This window comes from Neoarius graeffei, chromosome 7 (assembly GCF_027579695.1).
Source record: "Neoarius graeffei isolate fNeoGra1 chromosome 7, fNeoGra1.pri, whole genome shotgun sequence".
Taxonomy (NCBI): domain Eukaryota; kingdom Metazoa; phylum Chordata; class Actinopteri; order Siluriformes; family Ariidae; genus Neoarius; species Neoarius graeffei.
Window position 1 is genome coordinate 39273540 of NC_083575.1, and position 18282 is coordinate 39291821.

Here is an 18282-nt window from a genome sequence, read left to right on the forward strand (position 1 = left end):
ATTATTTCTGTGTGTGTGTAACTACATTCCATGTTGTAACTTGATATAACATGGGATGTAGTTTTGCACGCAATTGTAAATTCTGTAATTAAATTAATTCATATATGTATGTGTGTGTGTACATATACTTTTGGACTGTCTTTTGATAGATTCCTAACTCCATGCTTTATTGTATTTCTGGACTCTGTGTTTTTTTTGTTTTGTTTTGTTTTTTTTGAGACCGTATCCAAGTCTCAAGGTTTCATCCAAGAGTTCTTATTAATTTTCTCATTGCAACATTAGGTGCCTACAACTGGATTTCTCTAAAGCTGCTGTGAGGTGAAAAGCATTACAATAATGTAAAAGGTTGAAAAATAGAGTCTGGCAGAAATCCAAAATGATGCTGTTAAATTATTCCCGATCTGAAATAAAGCAATATGCTGGCTACGTGTGATTTATTAAAATGAATATTTTCAGACGCAACGAAATTTGGATAAAATTTTAAATAGTGGTACTTGTATCCTACTGCATCCATTAATTAATGACTGATAGTGAGTTTAGTTTCCCCATTCCTGTTTGGAAAACTTTTTTTAATGATTTGCTGTTATTAATATCTGTTTACAGCTGTGACACACATGTCTGAGAGGATGTACACTACCGTTCAAAAGTTTGGGGTCACTTTGAAATGTCCTTATTTTTGAAAGAAAAGCACTGTTCTTTTCAATGAAGATCACTTTAAACTAATCAGAAATCCACTCTATACATTGCTAATGTGGTAAATGACTATTCTAGCTGCAAATGTGTGGTTTTTGGTGCAATATCTCCATAGGTGTATAGAGGCCCATTTCCAGCAACTCTCACTCCAGTGTTCTAATGGTACAATGTGTTTGCTCATTGCCTCAGAAGGCTAATGGATGATTAGAAAACCCTTGTACAATCATGTTAGCACAGCTGAAAACAGTTGAGCTCTTTAGAGAAGCTATAAAACTGACCTTCCTTTGAGCAGATTGAGTTTCTGGAGCATCACATTTGTGGGGTCGATTAAATGCCCAAAATGGCCAGAAAAATGTCTTGACTATATTTTCTATTCATTTTACAACCTATGGTGGGAAATAAAAGTGTGACTTTTCATGGAAAACACAAAATTGTCTGGGTGACCCCAAACTTTTGAACGGTAGTGTGGGTAGTGCCCTTTAGATGTCATGGCCTTTGATGGCCAAAGTAAACTGACGCATATGTGATGTTTGTGTACATCAAAAATGTTGTTTATTTCTCTGAATTGTGATAGCCTGGGATTGTGCACCATTACAGTATGGGTTCAAGATATCTGTGGGAGAGGCTTCTGGGTCTATCATCAAATAGACTTCTTTAGAATCACTTGGGAAACATTTTATTAGATGAAATGTTTTTGAGAATTTGTGTTTTTTGTTTCCTTTTCAGATTTCTGAAATGTAAACTGTGTATTTGATTTTCAGTATCACTAATGAAGCTGGAGCGTCCATCTACAGTGTCAGTCCAGAGGCAGTAAAAGAGATGCCAGACCTGGATCCAAACCTGAGGAGTGCAGGTAACGATTACTTAATTTATATTCTCTCTCTCAAAAACATTTTTGTACACCTTGACAGGAAAACTGCCAAATGTCTGTAATATAATATTAGCATCAAAGTGTATTTCCAGTGAAGTTTTAAAATCTCACATTTCATATGAATTGTAAGCCTGAGAGTTCCCTTCTCTGCTAGGAAAATGGCTGCTTTCTGACTGCGGTTCACATTCTACAAAACAGTTTAAGATTAAAAAACAATTATTTATTGTTCCTCATCTCGTCTCATCTCATCATCTCTAGCCGCTTTATCCTGTTCTACAGGGTCGCAGGCAAGCTGGAGCCTATCCCAGCTGACTACGGGCGAAAGGCGGGGTACACCCTGGACAAGTCGCCAGGTCATCACAGGGCTGACACATAGACACAGACAATCATTCACATTCACACCTACACTCAATTTAGAGTCACCAGTTAACCTAACCTGCATGTCTTTGGACTGTGGGGGAAACCGGAGCACCCGGAGGAAACCCACGCGGACACGGGGAGAACATACAAACTCCGCACAGAAAGGCCCTCGCCGGCCACGGGGCTCGAACCCGGACCTTCTTGCTGTGAGGCGACAGCGCTAACCACTACACCACCGTGCCGCCCTTATTTATTGTTATTTTTATTATTATTTTTTAAGTGCAAGTGCTGGCCCTGCAGTTGTAAACATACCTTACCTGTCTTTTAAACTCCGCAGTCAGTTATCTAGATTTTTCCCTGCCTTTTCAGTCTATTTCTGTCCGATGGTGCCTTTGTGGATAGTTGCCTCTAAGCCATGTTTCACCATTACATCATATTTGTTTTAAAGTCAATAATGCAAGCTGTACTGCAGCAGTTATAACTGACCGACCACCTCAAAGGTTTGCGTTTAGGTTAGCAGAGCATAAATGTCTTGCATTGTTTACAAATTGTACTCGTTGTTACTCCTGGTCCTACTAGATCTGTGTAACTCATTATGTTACTGTAAAAATGGACTGAACTTCTTAAGCTTTGTGTCCGGGACCACACAGACGAAACACGAAAAGCGCACAAAAACGTCTGGAAATGACTCAAATGCTCTCAAAAGCAGGATCTGAGAATTATTCCAGACTTCCTCTATAAAAGCAGTGAATCAGCATAGCGTTTATCGTAAATCATCTTCTGGTCAATTGCAAGCGTGAACTGGGGAGCTATATTTATCCTTTTTACAAAAGCCATAAGAAATTGCAACATTGTGTGTGTGCGCGCGCGCATTTGTGTTTTAGATATTCTTTTGCATTGAATTCTATAAAAATAAAAGTCGCCATTAACGTTAACCTTTTCATTGCACCCTCCGACAGGATCTGATTTCTCATCAGTGCCTCTCTTTGAATCATTTGAAGAGACCGCGAACGTATAAATGCCATGCAACATTGGAGATCGGTGGAAACTGAGTGCACGCCTTCATCTCTTTGTTTTAAACAACTGAAGTGATTGAGCAACTTATGCGTAGTCAGTCACTATTTGAACAGTCAGTGACTGTGTTCAGTCAGTCAGTGACTATTTGCTCAGTCAGGCAACTATATACTCAATCAGCGACCAAGCAGTCAGCCAGCCACGTTATGTTCAGCCAGTCAGTGACTGTATGCTCAGTCAGTCACTATGTGCTTAGTCAGTCTGTATATGTTTGGGAGGGACGAAACGCTTAGTCAGTGAGTGATTGAATGCTCAGTCAGTTAATCATTACGCCCTGTCAGTTAGTCAGTGATTAAGCGCTTAGTGTGCCAGTGACTCTGTGCTCGGTCAGTTGGTCACTGTACTTCCATGTTTTGTTTTGCCACTTAATGTGTGTTACCCTGGTGGTTACGTTTTTGGTCAGTCAGCGGCTCTGCCCTGCGCTCGGTCGGTCGCTGTGCTCCAGTGTTTTGTTTTGCCACTTAATGTATGTGACCCTTAATGACTAGTTGACGACTCTGCAGTCAGTTGGTGACTCTGCGCTTGGTCAGCCAGCGACTCCATGGCCAGCCGGTAACTCCGCACTCAGTTGGCTGGTGACTCTGTGCTCGGTTGGTCGGTGACTCCGCGCTCGGTCAGTTGGTCACTGTGCTTCCATGTTTTGTTTTGCCACTTAATGTGTGTGACCCTAAACGACTAGTTGGTGTCTGCTTTTGGTCACTCGGCGACTCTGCCCTATGCTTGGTCGGTCGGTCGCTGTGCTCCAATGTTTTGTTTTGCTACTTAATGTATGTGATCCTTAACGACAAGTCGATGGCTGACTCTGCGGTCGGTCGGTGACTCTGTGCTTGCTCACTCTGTAGGTCGATTGGCGACTCTGCACTCGCTTGCTCTGTCGGCGACTCCGCACTCACTCGCTCGGTCAGCAACTCTGCGCTCGCTCAGCGACTCTGCGCTCGCTTGCTCGGCGACTCCTCGATCAGTCGGTTGGTCACTGTGCTTTGATGTTTTGTTTTGCCACTTAATGTGTGTGACTCTAAATGACTAGTTGTTGTCTACACTTTTGGTCAGTTGGTGACTCTACCCTATGCTGGGCTGATCAGCGACTCTGCCCTGCGCTCGGTCGGTTGTCGCTGTGCTCCAATGTTTTGTTTTGACACTTAATGTGTGTGACCCTCAATGACTAGTCGACGACTCTGTGCTCGCTCGGTCGGAAACTCCACGCTCAGTTGGTTGGTTCGTCAGTCAGTCAGTGACTGCACTCAGTCAGTTGGTTGGTGACTTTGCGGTCAGCCGGTGACTCTGCTCAGTTGGTCGGTTGGCGACTCCGTGCTCGGATGCTCTGTGACTCTGCGCTCACTCGGTCGGTTGGCCGGCAACTCTGCACTCAGTTGGTCGGTCGGCCGGCAACTCTGCACTCAGTTGGTCGGTCGGTGACTCTCTTTGCTTGGACAGTGAGTGACACTGCGCTTAGTTAGTCGGTTGGTCACGTACTGTGCTCCAATATTTTCTTTGCCATAACTATTTTGCAATGAATAGTTGATTAGCTGTGCCCTCAATTGGTCAGTGACTCCACCCTCGGTCGATCGCGGTGTTCTGATGATTTGTTTTGCCACTTAATGTGTGTCCCTAAAAGCGTATTTTTGCTGAAACTGCGTCAGTGTGTGAGTAAATAGTTGAGCCAGTGTGTGAGTAAATCCAACTAGCTTTTATTAATTGTGACACATTTACATGGTGCACCTTTTTGCATTATGTTCACTGACACTTTAAGACTTATTTGATATTCTTGAGTTCCTGTGTTAAATGATTTTCTTTTTGAGAACTTTTACAGACTGTGTTATTTTGAGTGTTTCAATGCTTTGTCATTACGTGTGAGTAGAGAAATGTGTCGGTGGGTTTCTGAATCGCAGATTGTAGATTGTAATGCCTGTGAGTCCAGGTGTGAGTGAGACTTTAAGTAGGTGTTTGTGAGTGTGGAGGTGGGATGCTGTACAATGATTGCCATGCCGTACTTGCTGCATCTCTGCATTGAGCTCAGTGGGAAGCTTCTGCCTGCAATAATATTTGCACTGGGATAGAGTTTCAGCTCAGGCCTTGTACAGTACGTATAAAAGCACCGCTTCTCCCTTGCTCTCTGTAATGTGGACTCTGTTTTCAAGCAGTCAGCCTGAAACCAGCTCTTGTTCCCTAACAACATTTCTCTAAGGGTTTATGTTCTGTGTGTCTATTTTCCTTTTGTCTTCCCCCTTTCTAACACGTTTCATATTCTTTGTTGAAGCATTTTTGTTTCTCCCTGTTGGCCCTCAGCGATGCTAAACAAAATGAATAAAATCAAGTGCATCCAACAGCTCATGCTACCCATGCTTATTATTAGCATCTGGGCAAATTGTATTGGCAGATTTTATTATATTTTAGTGCCAAAGTGTACTGTAGAAATTGTCAGATTTTATTCCTTCTAAATGTAGTTATTTGGTCTTATTTGTCGAGACACACACATCGTCTACCATCTTTGCTTTGATACTGAAGGTACTGAGGAATGAAATCTTGCAAAACGTGCATGCGTGTGTAGACCATCAGAGGATCTCTCTCTCTCTCTCTCTCTCTCTCTCGTATATTTGGTTTGGTGCATGTGATGGCGTATTCATCTGTAGCTCAGGCTGTTAAATGATCCTGTCATGCGTTCACACTTAAACATCAGAGCATGTTTGTTGATTTTTCCTTTCCAGCCTCTCAGCCAAGACCCAGTCTGTAAGGCTTTTAAAAAGTTCCAGTGTAGTTTTGTTAAATTAAGGACATAGTAAAATTATACCTCGCTAGATCTGATTAATTTAGCGGGCTGTAATTAATTTGAACTGGTCAACTGTATCCATATCAACAGCGGTGCATTAATTACTCTGGAATACCAGAGATATTAGTCTTGGAAGGATTTACAGTTAGTAGTTCTTTAATTTCTCCATATTTGGCTTTTCATTTTGTGTCTAACCTTTTATCTTATTTGCTTCCTTTTTTTTCTATCCCTTTGTCACCTTAGAGAAAACAGTGATTTCTAACTTTTTGTTCAACATTTTTTTTTTGTCAAAAATATATATATTTTTTCATCGCTTGATAGTGATGATGATTGTAATTATAGTTTAGGGGTTGTGGTAAGCAATCGTTACACGAGACGGTAATTTGTTATAAGCCATTACCATTTGTTAGTATAATTAATGAAGCTGTGTGGCGTTTTCATGTTTAGCCTGGTATCACTTTTTTTAAAAAAAATCATTTGCATGGCTAATCTTCACTAATTTAATTTGATCTGCTGGTTCATTAACGGAGTAATTTTTCCAGTCCCTTGAGATTCCAGTCTATTGCCTGTCTCTGTCTGGCTGTCCCTGCCCTGACAGAGGTTTTTCTGAATTTCTCCTCAGTGTCGATTGGAAGACGTGTTCAGGACCCTTTGGCTGAGCTGATCAAGATTGACCCTAAACACATCGGCATTGGTACTTACCAGGTCAGTCACGTGACACTCGGACAATACAAGCAATATGGTTGAGTTGAGTGGGAGTGGACTGTTCTTCCAACAAAAGGAGCTGCTTTTTCGAGTTTAAGTTTATATTTGTACAATATCGCACTAAATAGAATATGTTCGGCCATTTTTGCAATTAACCAAAGTAAAGATTGATGGATTAACTTCATGTAATTACACTGGGGAACACAAATTTTGTCGAGTTAGGTCGGACAGCTGTTTTTAACTAATTTTTGGGTGCAGAATCCAAAACTGATCTCAGTTTTTCTCTATCACGTCAAGTTTTTGAACTATAGGATCCCCGTTTTCTTAAATATGAAAAATACTGTACTTAACAGATATGTGCTTGTTTTATAAAAATGTACAAATATTGACATACAATGAAATATGAAAGAAACAGGCATGACTGCAATGTTTATTTAACACTTATGTTTTTACAAAGGATATGGCTACTGTGATTATAATTGTGTGCAAGAAGAAACAACCTTTATTTGTCATATGCACACTTCAAGCGCAGTGAAATTCATCCTCTGCATTTAATCCATCTGAAGCAGTGAACACACGCACACACTCAGAGCAGTGGGCAGCCATACCAGAGCGCCCGGGGAGCAGTCAGGGGTTCGATACCTTGCTCAAGGGCACCTCAGCCCAAGGCCGCCCCATGTTAACCTAACTGCATGTCTTTGGATTGTGGGGGAAACCGGAGCACCCGGAGGAAACCCATGCAGACACGGGGAGAACATGCGAACTCCACACAGAAAGGCCCTCGCCGGCCTCGAACCCAGAACCTTCTTGCTGTGAGGCAACCATGCTAACCACTACACCACCGTGCCGCCCGTGCAAGTAGTTAAGGTAAAAATTTTACGTTTATAGCTCTTTCTGGAGTGTTTCAACTTGAGGACTGTCGCATTTGATGCTCCATCAATAGTCAGCCATCATATGTACATCCCATCTACCCTGATAACGTTCTTCCATAACCTTCAAATAGTCTTACTACAGCTAATCAGTGGAATTTTGCTTATCTGGAGGGTAAGCTGTGGAGAAAAAAACTTGATGTGCTCGAAAAAAACTGACTGCAATTTTGGAATCAGCATGCCAATTTTAGTTTTAATCAGCATAAAAATCTAACTCAACAGAATTTTTTTTTTTCAAATTGTTCCCCAGTGTTATTTAACAACTCTTTATATATACTCAGCAAAAATAAAAACTTGACACTCATTATTTTTCAAATAGTGTTTAGAAACTTTTCTTGAAAGAGTTCTTGTTGTGATTATGGTTAAATACATTGTCAAGGGCATTACGTCACACATTCATTCTACTGGTCGGGCCTACGTAGCACGCGCGAGAGCACTGCACGCTAAAATCACGTTTCCACGTGACACAAGTGACGTGACCTATTGATACACGTGCAATTGATCTCACGGTAGCAGAGTAGAGTGTCATCTCAGAAAAACAAGGTTTTATGGTTAATTATTCATTAATTTGCAATGCCACGACTGTCAAACATTCAGCGTGAACGTGCCATTGGCATGCTGAATACGGGAACATCCGTCACTGACGTTGCGAGGGTTATGGGATGCAGTCGACAGACCATCCATAATCTCCAGACACGTCTCCATCAAACTGGCACCGCAGCCGACCGCCCCCGTCCTGGTCAACCACGTGTGACGTCACACGCAGAAGACCGACAGATCGTCTTACGTCATTTGCGTAATCGGTTTGTCACTGCCACATCCACTGGGAATGAATTGTTTGGAGGTTGAGTGACTGCCCAAACCATTCGAAATCGCCTGCGCTCTGCTCTGCATTAAGTTGTGACTCACAGTTTTTGATCATAGACATTGTCGTCGCATTTCCGGTGGAACCGATTCCATGACAAACATGATCTGTATGCTATAGCATCTTTAATGACAAGATAATTGAATACAATCGTTATTTCAAACCTATTTTCCAAAATGTTCAAATTATTGACTTTGAAACGAGTGTAAAGTTTTTATTTTTGTTGAGTTTATAAGAGCAGGCATTACATAAGGCTCGATGAAGTACGTAAATGGTTAAATCCATTAGCATTAGGTATAATTCTGCTTAAGACGGTTTCTTGCACTGATCTACCCACCAAAACAGAAAGACACCAAAAACTGGAGATGACGGTAATAGATAGTTGTCTACACCATTTGGTTTCTCTTTAACTCAACTCTACTCAAAGCTAGCAAGTAATCCTAGGCACCACACCAGCTGTCTAGCACTGGCTAGGATCTTAAATTTTGAGTAATAAACAGGAGTCAGCTGGACTAGTGAGCTAATGCTGTTTTCTGTCTGTTTGCTTTTGCTGTCTCAAATTCGAGGTAATCTGTTTTCTGACACAATTAATTCAATTAAGTTTTCCGGCAGCATCATGTGTTGACTCAAGACCTGGGGCTATTTGTATCCTCTTTTCTGCCTCTTTGTCCCTCATTGTGTCCTGCTGTTCTGCATGCTTGCTTTCACTCATCCTCTCTTCTTGATTTTCATTAGAAAACGTGGCCTTCAACTCTGGAGGACCTCTTAGCAAAATAAATGCAGATTAGTTCACTGTAGAAACAGCTTGTTTTAGTAGGCTGCCGATTTAGAGAGAAGAATGTGTGTTTGTGCGTTTGTGTATTCTTTGCTTGTAGAGTACATGTTGTGTTTTGAGTGTTCCTTCAAGATGAAAAACATACAGAAAGTCTGTCTGCACCCGAGGAAAGGAAAGCAAGCGTGTTGGAAATGTGAAATGCAGCAACCGTCCACAAGCGCTGTAGGTTCAGGCCTGTCTTCATCAAAGCACAGATAATGGTGAATGGCAGAATAAAAGGGATGGACACTTAGCAGCTAGTTTCCTTCTTACAAAGCACACGCTGTTCTGCCTTGGCTATCTTATAGAGTTGTGTGTGAGTGTTTTTTTTTTTTTTAAACTTGGATGATGCTCACAAGATGCATGCATGAGCGGACAGTCTGTGCAGTAGTACATGAGTGTCTTTGCGCCATCCCATAATTGAATGTTGCACTCTTTTTCGCTGAGAGTGTGTTGTGAAGTTCCCCTGAACACACACACATCTGTCAGCACTCAGCGTTTATTTACCCTGCCATATGATCTGGGAAGGGAGAAAGCAACACGAGCTGCCTCTCCTCTGCATTGACATGCTGAGTGATGAGAGTGTGTGTGTGTGTGTGTGTGTGTGTGTGCGTGCACGCAGTGGGTCAGTGTAGAAAATATTTTTCTGTTTTGAATGTAGGACTCTATTACTTGTGCAAATTTCCTCTATGTCCCCATTTGCCATTTTATATTATACTTGATATTCAAAGTGGGTGAATATTGTCAAGGCATGACCTATACCTCACCAGACACACCTGGAACAGCCAGCTAATGTTATGTAAAGCTTTATGGCCTTCATGTAAAATCCTTTTTACACATGGCTTTTTGAAACTGATTTTATACCGACTTGTGGTTAATGATCTGTTCCACATCTCCGTATTTTTCAGTGTTGTGGCCTGTCACAGGACGTGGGGCCTCGTGCATTTTGGTTTATATAGTGAACTGTCAGTCACTGTGAGAAAGGTGGAGTGAGTGTGTTCAGGTTTCCTTAGCCTCTTAAAAGTCCCAGAGGGCACATTTTACCATCTTACCCAGCTGTGTGGGAAAACACCACACACAACCCCGGATATTAAAGGAGCTGTCACTCTCCTCGAAACCTCCTTTCTCTCTCTGCTCTCTTGTATAATTATCTATGTATGCAGAAATGTCACCCTCCTAGATGTGTTTCCACTCCACTCTATGTACGTATCTAATGTACGTTTTTGGGCTTATGATTGGGGGGGAATCATACTTCGTCGGCATGTAACCTTAAATCACGATACAAATTTATGATGATTCAAAACAATGAAATGAATTAATTGCGGTTATTAGGTTGTGTTGTCTTTTTTCAGCTGTAATTGCATTGTTTAGACTGCAGAGGGCGCAAGAACACACAATAGTGGGAATGCTCATGACTTCACCATAGGCAGAAGTAACACAGCTCTAATGCCTGAAAAGTGTGCGCGCGCACATACACAAACCCCAAAGGCGAAACAAAATGCAGGTTCACAGCGAAAGCGAGTGACCGTGTTCACAGCGAAAGCGAGTTTTACTACCCTGAGGAAGAAGAAATAAAAGAAAACATTTCAGGAGAAAGCTAAAAACCTCTAACTTGCTAACACTGAGCAAAAACATGGCTGAATCCTGAATGACTCCTGTTTGTATAAATAGGGGACTACATAGGCGGCAAATTTTTTTCCTGCCATGGAAGTGCACTTGTATACCGAGGAGGAAGCCATTTGCATTACAGCCGTGAATGAGGATTCAAAATGGCGGCTCGGTTCAGTTTTCCCTTTCGGGCACTCTCGTTTTCTGTGAGAATTTGGTAAAGAAAAAAATAAATATTGTTTACCAGCTTAAGGTCGGTCCATATGGTGAAATACCGTGACCTCGGCCTTGAATACTGACCTCGGCCCAGAGGGTCTCGCTCAGTACTTTCAAGACCTCGGTCACGGTATTTCACGATACGGACCTCCTAGCTGGTAAATAACACACCATATATACGTATTTTTCGGACTATAAGTCGCACTTTTTTTCATGGTTCGGCTGGCCATGCGACTTGTACTCCAGTGCGACGTATATATGTTTTTTTTCACCGCGAGAGGGCGCTATGTAGCTTTCTGCCTGTTTTTTTTCTCTGAGCGGTGGTTTTTTTTTTTTTTTTCACTAGACGGTTGTTTTTACTACCGTACCTGTCTTTGGCGATGATATACCTATAGCCTACTTGGCCTCTGATTTGATTAAATAAAATTCAACAAAAATGAAGAATGACACTCCTCGATGATGACTACAGCTTTAATAACAAAGATGAAGGAGCCATGGGGCGATAATAAGCCCTACCGGTAAAAATATTCTAAAAACAAACTGATTAATGCATCAGTAATAGGCTACTAATATTAGTTATAATAATAATATAGGCTATTAGTAATAACGATAGTGATAGTATTAAAGATAGTAGTAGATATTTAAAATAATCAGACTAGGCTACTTACAGGGCAAAGGGCGCGTTATCACTGCTCAGCTGTTCGTTCATTAAATAAACAATGCAGTCGCGCAGTAACCACGCGCCGCTTATCAGATACAATCACAGATTCTATGGATAGAATAACCCTTCAAAAAAGTGCGACTTATAGTCCGGTGCGACGTATATATGTTTTTTTCGTCTTCATAATGCATTTTTTGGCTGATGCGACTTAAACTCCGGAGCGACGTATAGTCCGGAAAATACGGTATATGTAAAGGTGGTTAAATAAATAACTATTTTGGTTAAGAAAATGAAACACACGGGGGTTTTGTTTTGTTTTGTTTGGTATGTTTTTTTTTTCTTTTAATTTAATAAAAGGAATGTTTAAGTTGATAAAGAATAGGAAAATAAATATTGCATTTTTTGATAATTTTCTTCATTTTAATATATTTAAGTTATTCCACGAAATTGAGTCGTACATGAGCTGATACGCCATGTATGACGAGATTGAGTGGAATAACGGTTTTATCTATCCACTGTTCTATTCGCTGGATTTTGGGAAAGAGCTTTGTATTTTTTGAGGTTTTGTTTTTGAGTAGTTTTTATTTTGTCCTCGGTTGGTTCAGCAACACGCTCTGCCATTTTCTTCTTCTTCTTTAAGGCTTTTTGCCAGTTGTAAGCTTAAAGGTGCATTCCCACCACCGACTGGGCTGGAGTGTGGAGCAGGAAATATTTTGGGGGGAGGAGGGGACTATATTCTTTTAGCTATTTCTGTTTCTTTTACATACTTGATAAAGTGATTGATTATATCTGACTTGATGTATTCTGCCATTTTCTTTTTCTTTACTCACGGTACATGAGCTGATATACTCACAGTATATGAGCCTAGTCGTAGAGTAGCCAATCAGAGGCTGCGATTGTTCATATCCAGTGAATATGGATAGACTTAATAAATAAATAATTTTTTTTTTTAAATATTGTGGGGAAAATTGAATAGTGAACCCAATATTAAGAATCATTAATATTTTACGCTTTTTTTTTTTTCCCTGAATGTAACGTGTAATTGGTGTTAGTGGGAAGTATTATAAACCTTTTGCTATATTACAAAGCAAAGCACACTCGACATAATTTGTTTAAATTAGTGCTGTCAAAAATGTCGTGTTATTATTGCGTTAACTTGACTCAATTTTAACGGCGATAATTTTTTTTATCGCAAGATTAACGCTCTGTGACATGATGTAGGTTTTTCATAAGCTTTTGAAACTGCCAGGAACTTGGAACAGAACAGAGACTTTGCTTAGAAAAACGATAGCAGCTAGACTGTAATGCCACGCCCCGCACAGCCAGAGTCCTCTGCCCTCCCCCCAAAGAACCAGCGCGGGCAGCTTGCGCTGCCACGCCTCGGGACGAAGAGCCACGGTGCTCGGCTTAGGTTTCGTTTTCCCATCGGCGGCTTCAGCCCGACTTTGCAGTGGCTGTGACAAGACGTGTTATACGGAGCCGTAGTAACTCGTCCCCTCACTTTTAATTACCCGAGCGCACGCCTTAACGCAAAGCGTGCACACGGGTTATAACTCGTGCGCGCGCATTAATATCTCGTGCACACGCCTTATAAGTCGTTCCCACGCTTTATTTTTTTTTATTCACCATGTCCCCTCTACGGCTCCGTAGTGTTATGCTCTGCAATAAAAAAAAAAAAACACATTGGTACAAAGCAAGCCCATTCACTTTTTTATGCTGATAAGAGAATTACAATGGTTTTTCATGTGACAAAAATGTGCGATTAAATTGCGATTAATCGCGAGTTAACTATGACAGTCGCGACATTAATCGCGATTAAATATTTTAATCGCTTGACAGCACTAGTTTAAATTAAAATTGATTGAAATCACAAGTCTCAGGAAATTGCTGGTCTCAGTCTTGGAGTCAGGTGTTTTAGATGATTTCAAATGGAGTAAAGGAACAGTAGTCAAGTTTGCCCAAAATGATACCAAGAAGAAACTCCTGTAAGCTTTTCTGTAACTGTTGAGACAGGTTTTGCTGTGGGACAGACGAGAAAAAGTTGTTCAGGTAAGCTGAGCAGGTGATGTCACGCCATTGAATAGCAGCTTCCTTTATGTAATGGGTCTTGGACATTTGCTCCATGTTAAAATCTTTTCCCCCAAGGCAAGAGAAGGAAGTGAGGGGAAGAGTATGAATTGACATTAAGTAGACTGCTGCTGAGGTTGATTGATAGTTACGGCTTGGTGTAGCATGGGAGAATGAATGATGTGAGCCTGTTGTTCACCTTCACTTGTCTTAGACACGTGATTTCATCACTGTCTGTGTGTACAGGCTATTATAACTTTTACTGCATTTTACAGACAGTAATATCAATATTTTATATATAAAATGTATTTATCTCCTGCCATGATCATTCGCTCAGTATCACATTGTGCACATCAACTTCTTACATTCAACAAAAATGTATGGGAATTTTTTTTTTTTTAATCTGTGGATGCATAAACTGCACACGACCTAGAGGGGAAAAAAACAGGAACCTAATGCTAGCCAGTTAACTTCTGGTTGAAGTGGAATGGTTTCCTTCTTAATAATCTCATAGTACACTGCTCATGTCGGATAATGAATTGAATTGTTTACCTGAAGGTCCCCTCAAGTCTTTAAGCTGATGGTAGCATGCTAACCCCTTAACATTAGCTACTCGGCACAAATAAAGTTTAGAGAGCATGCATAAATAAATGATCAATTCCGGTTGCTTCCAAATAGGGCTGTGCGATATGGGAAAAAATGAATATCCCGATACATTTTCTCCATTTCACGATATACGATATATATCTCGATATATTTAAATCTCCTCTAAAGGACCCCATGAAATCTAACTTTTACTCTACTATTTTCACTCCAATCCCTGCAGATTAAATAACATTCTTAGTTAACTTTTACAGGTGGTTTTCAACAACACATTTTAAATTGTCATGTTCGTGATTAATCACAATTGCATTGAAATAAGACTATTTTTATTCAACAAAGATGTGGCACAAACTGCAAAAACAATCTTGAAAATTGCAACAGAGGGGCAACACAATACAGAGCTGCTCAGAGCTCGAATCAATAAAGTGCAAGCTCAACACTGAGACATTTAGCCTAAATAAGAAAAGTGCTCATTCATTAAATTATTTTAAAAAATAGAGGTAGATCTCCAAGCTATTAACCTGACTACTGAGAACCACTGGAACATTCACAATAGAGAGAGAGAGAGAGATTGAGGGAGAGAAGAGAGAGATCTGCAAAACATCATTTTTCTCTTTGCACACTTTTGAACTGAATGTTTTCTGGCTCTGCCTCTCAGATGTGTATAATTCCGGCTGCTGCCTTTCGTGATGACAGGTTTTTTTTGCACACTTTACAAACTGGCATTTGCTGTTCCACGTCCTCCTCGCGATATCCAAAAAATGCCAGATGACTGACCCCTTACTAGTTCTTTTAGGAACCAATTCGTCCGCTTCCATTTTTAATTTGTCGCTGAAATTGACGGAGCTTACACGGTAGCCTATGCAACACCAGCGATTGCACGAACTGAGTCAGCGCTGTAAACCGGAACCAGGAAATCTTCCCGCCGGCAGTGTTGCCAGATACTGCTGACATTTTCCAGCCCAAAATATGTTAAAAACCAGCCAAAACGCACTTAAAACCGCCCAATCTGGCAACACAACCGAAACTGGAAAATCTTCCCGGAAGTTCCTTTCAGCACCGAGATGTTGCCCGGGATTGGTTGGCGAGTGCGTGACGTTATTGTTTTCTTTACCCTTAGGCAGCCTCTCACGTTACTGCCTGAGGGACAGGGAGAAAACCACCGGAAAATGTTTTAAACAAACACGAAACGAACGCAAGTCGGAAGATGACCATAAAATACTCGATAGTTACGATATAATAATTTTATGTATCGCACCCAGAATTTTCGGCGATATATCGAGTATATTCGATATATCGCACAGCCCTACTTCCAAAGTTTGGGTTTTTTTTTTGTTTTTTTTTATTACACAGTCTGTGTTCACTGTGTGTTTTTGTTATCTGATCAGTGTATTCTGTTCTCGAGCCTGTCAAAAACGCTTGACATTCGCCAGATAAGGATACCCTAGCAGCTCTAACACAGAGCAAAGAGTGAAAAGACAGGTCAGTGAAATATACACACACCGACAGGGAGCAGATGACTTGAATGAATGACTTATTCTCACTCTGTGTAACTTGAGTTTGAAGTCGAGGTGCACGTGGGACTTTTTTTTTTAAACCTCCACTTTTTTTTTTTTTTAAAGTGAGCACGAGAGCAGCTGATTTGAGCATGCACAGGCGCATCATCATTAAAATGAGCACAAGGTGCCACGAATTGTGCGCACACGGATATATTTGTGAGCATGGAGCAGTATAGTGAATGTGCAGAGATCCCTCACCCGTGAGAGCGCTTCAGTTCTTTGAACTTTCAGCAATGAGGCGTGCACTTCCTTTCCTTTCAATTAATGCCACCTTACACTCAGTTTAATGATCGTGCTTACCGATACTGCTTTGTATGCTCACGTCGGTCATCCTTTATTAAAGACACTGTTTAAATGGTATAACATAAAACTTGGCAGGAGTTTATTGCAACAGTGGTGAAAGACGTGTTGCCTGATTGCTTAATATTAAATAGACTACTTATTTCAAGATCAGTATCAATATTGACAAATGCCAAAAACCATGTACTCGATCTGATAAAATTGAGAAAATGGTATTGCTGCATCCCTGATGTGCAGCATTTATCTTGTACTATTTATGCCCCAATATTTTTTTTTTTTTGGCTTCAGGAATGTTAATGTTAACAAGGTTTCTCGCTCAGCCTCAATCCTGTCCTCACCGTGTCTTCTCCAAGTGTCAGGATGAGCTCAGCTGTTTTTTGCTCTCCTGCATTTGGGTCTTTCATGTTTTGCTGAAAGCGCAGGTCTCTGGTTACGCAGAAGGCAAAGGGTTGGGAGGTATGTAAAGGGATCCCCCAATCAAACATCTTTTGTGTTTTCATCTCTCTCTGGGAAGTGTGTTTTTGGAGCCTGCAGCTGGTTAGATTCGTGTTGGGTCGCGAGGGAGAGGAGAGCAGCGCACTGATTGACATCTTAGAATGGCAGGTTTTCATGAAAAAGCTGTTAACTGGGCCGAGTGCGGACAGAAACACTTTGTTCTGGCACTGGGGCCCATCCAAGCCAAATAGGACCTTGCACCTGAATTTAATCGTGTGTGTGTGTGTGTGTGTGAGAGAGAGAGAGACTCTTAGAAGCCTGCTGGAGGTGAAGCAGAGTGTGGAGAGTATGTCTTCAACATGCGTGTTATTTTTTAGGGCTGGCCTATCCCTTGTGCTGCCTGAATTATTTGTGTTAAAGCTGTGTGTGTATGAGGAAAAACTGAACATGCGAATGAAATGTATGCGCTCAAAAGGTATGCAGACTCACACCAATGTTTCTCCTCTTATTCCCAGATGCCTTAATTGAGTTTGGGCTGTTTTGTCTTCAGGGCAGCCACTCTGCGAAGATATGTCCGAGCTCAGCTGTCAGCCTTCTGTTCCGATGTGAACAAGGCAGCGAGGGGGTGTATAGAAGTGTGTGTGTGTGGGGGGGATAGAAGAAATGATCATTATCATGTTTAAGTCAGCCTGGTGTTTATCTACGTACAGATCTTTTTGGATGCCATCATTTGGACCATCTGTCCTGCAAATTGAAACTACAGTTGAAAAATCAGCACAGTGATATTGCATATTGGCCCTGTACATTTAAAAAAAAAAAAGTTTTAGTCCGTCAGTGTGTAGTGTTCAAACTTCATTTTCTTATGCAGACCCTGAGAGATTTTATTCTAAAATTTTGTGATCATAGGTGTACCCCACACCCCTGTCTATTTTTAGTCCTTTGTGCAGCTTTGTTCACTCAGGAGTGACACGTCTTGGATAACGTTCCTCTTGTGCTCCCGACCCTGGAGTGACACACAGGCCGCCAACAGACACAGATCACTGCCAGTTCTCTTGCTTGATTGTATGCTGTCTTTGTGGGTTTTTCTCCCCAGTATGTTAGTGCTAATATTCACAGTAGGGTTGTCTAAGCTCATAAATTAGCACACCCCTGCACAACACTGCCTGTAATCGCCTTCCAAAATAGTTTATTGTCCATCATGATTGATGGCGTTTTAATGAGCGTGCATTCCTGCGCTGCTATGCCTGAAAGCGACATTTCTGGGTATCTTCCTCTTGTAGCCTGCTCAAGGACTGTGAGAATTTTCGCTTCATCCGTGCCTGAGGTTCTGTGCAACCAAATGGCTGCCAAGTAGCTAACCCTAGGGGTTGGGTGCAACTATATGGGAACCTGTCCACACACTTCTCAGGTTCCATCCCACCGCTAAGAAGCTGCAGTTTTTTTAGGTCACGAACTAGGAAATACTGGTTATACTTTGTGGAAAGTCCCTTGAGGGTGTGTTGAAGTATTGCTGATCTGCTGTCAGTCACCTTACCTGTGTGTGTGTGGGGGGGGGTATAATTATTTAAGTATATTTATTATTATGTATTTATAATACAATATATGGTTTGTTACTCACTGATCGTACGAATGCCTTCTCTGAGATATTGTAATCAATTGTGTAAAAAAAAAAAAATTTGATTAATCACAAACAAACTCCAAAACGTTTCTATTTCAGCAACTCTTCCTCTTTATATGGTGTTAAAGCCATGAGTT

General features: G+C 41.1%; 1 protein-coding gene across 2 annotated transcripts in view; it reads left to right on the forward strand.

Moving 5' to 3' along the window:
* Positions 1–18282, forward strand: part of srbd1 (S1 RNA binding domain 1) — a 129542-nt gene that overhangs the window by 72813 nt on the left and 38447 nt on the right. For both annotated transcript variants that reach the window (XM_060925610.1, XM_060925611.1), the window contains 2 exons: positions 1455–1546; positions 6388–6470. In XM_060925610.1, the coding sequence (XP_060781593.1) occupies positions 1455–1546; positions 6388–6470 (175 nt within the window). The remainder of the gene's footprint in view (positions 1–1454; positions 1547–6387; positions 6471–18282) is intronic.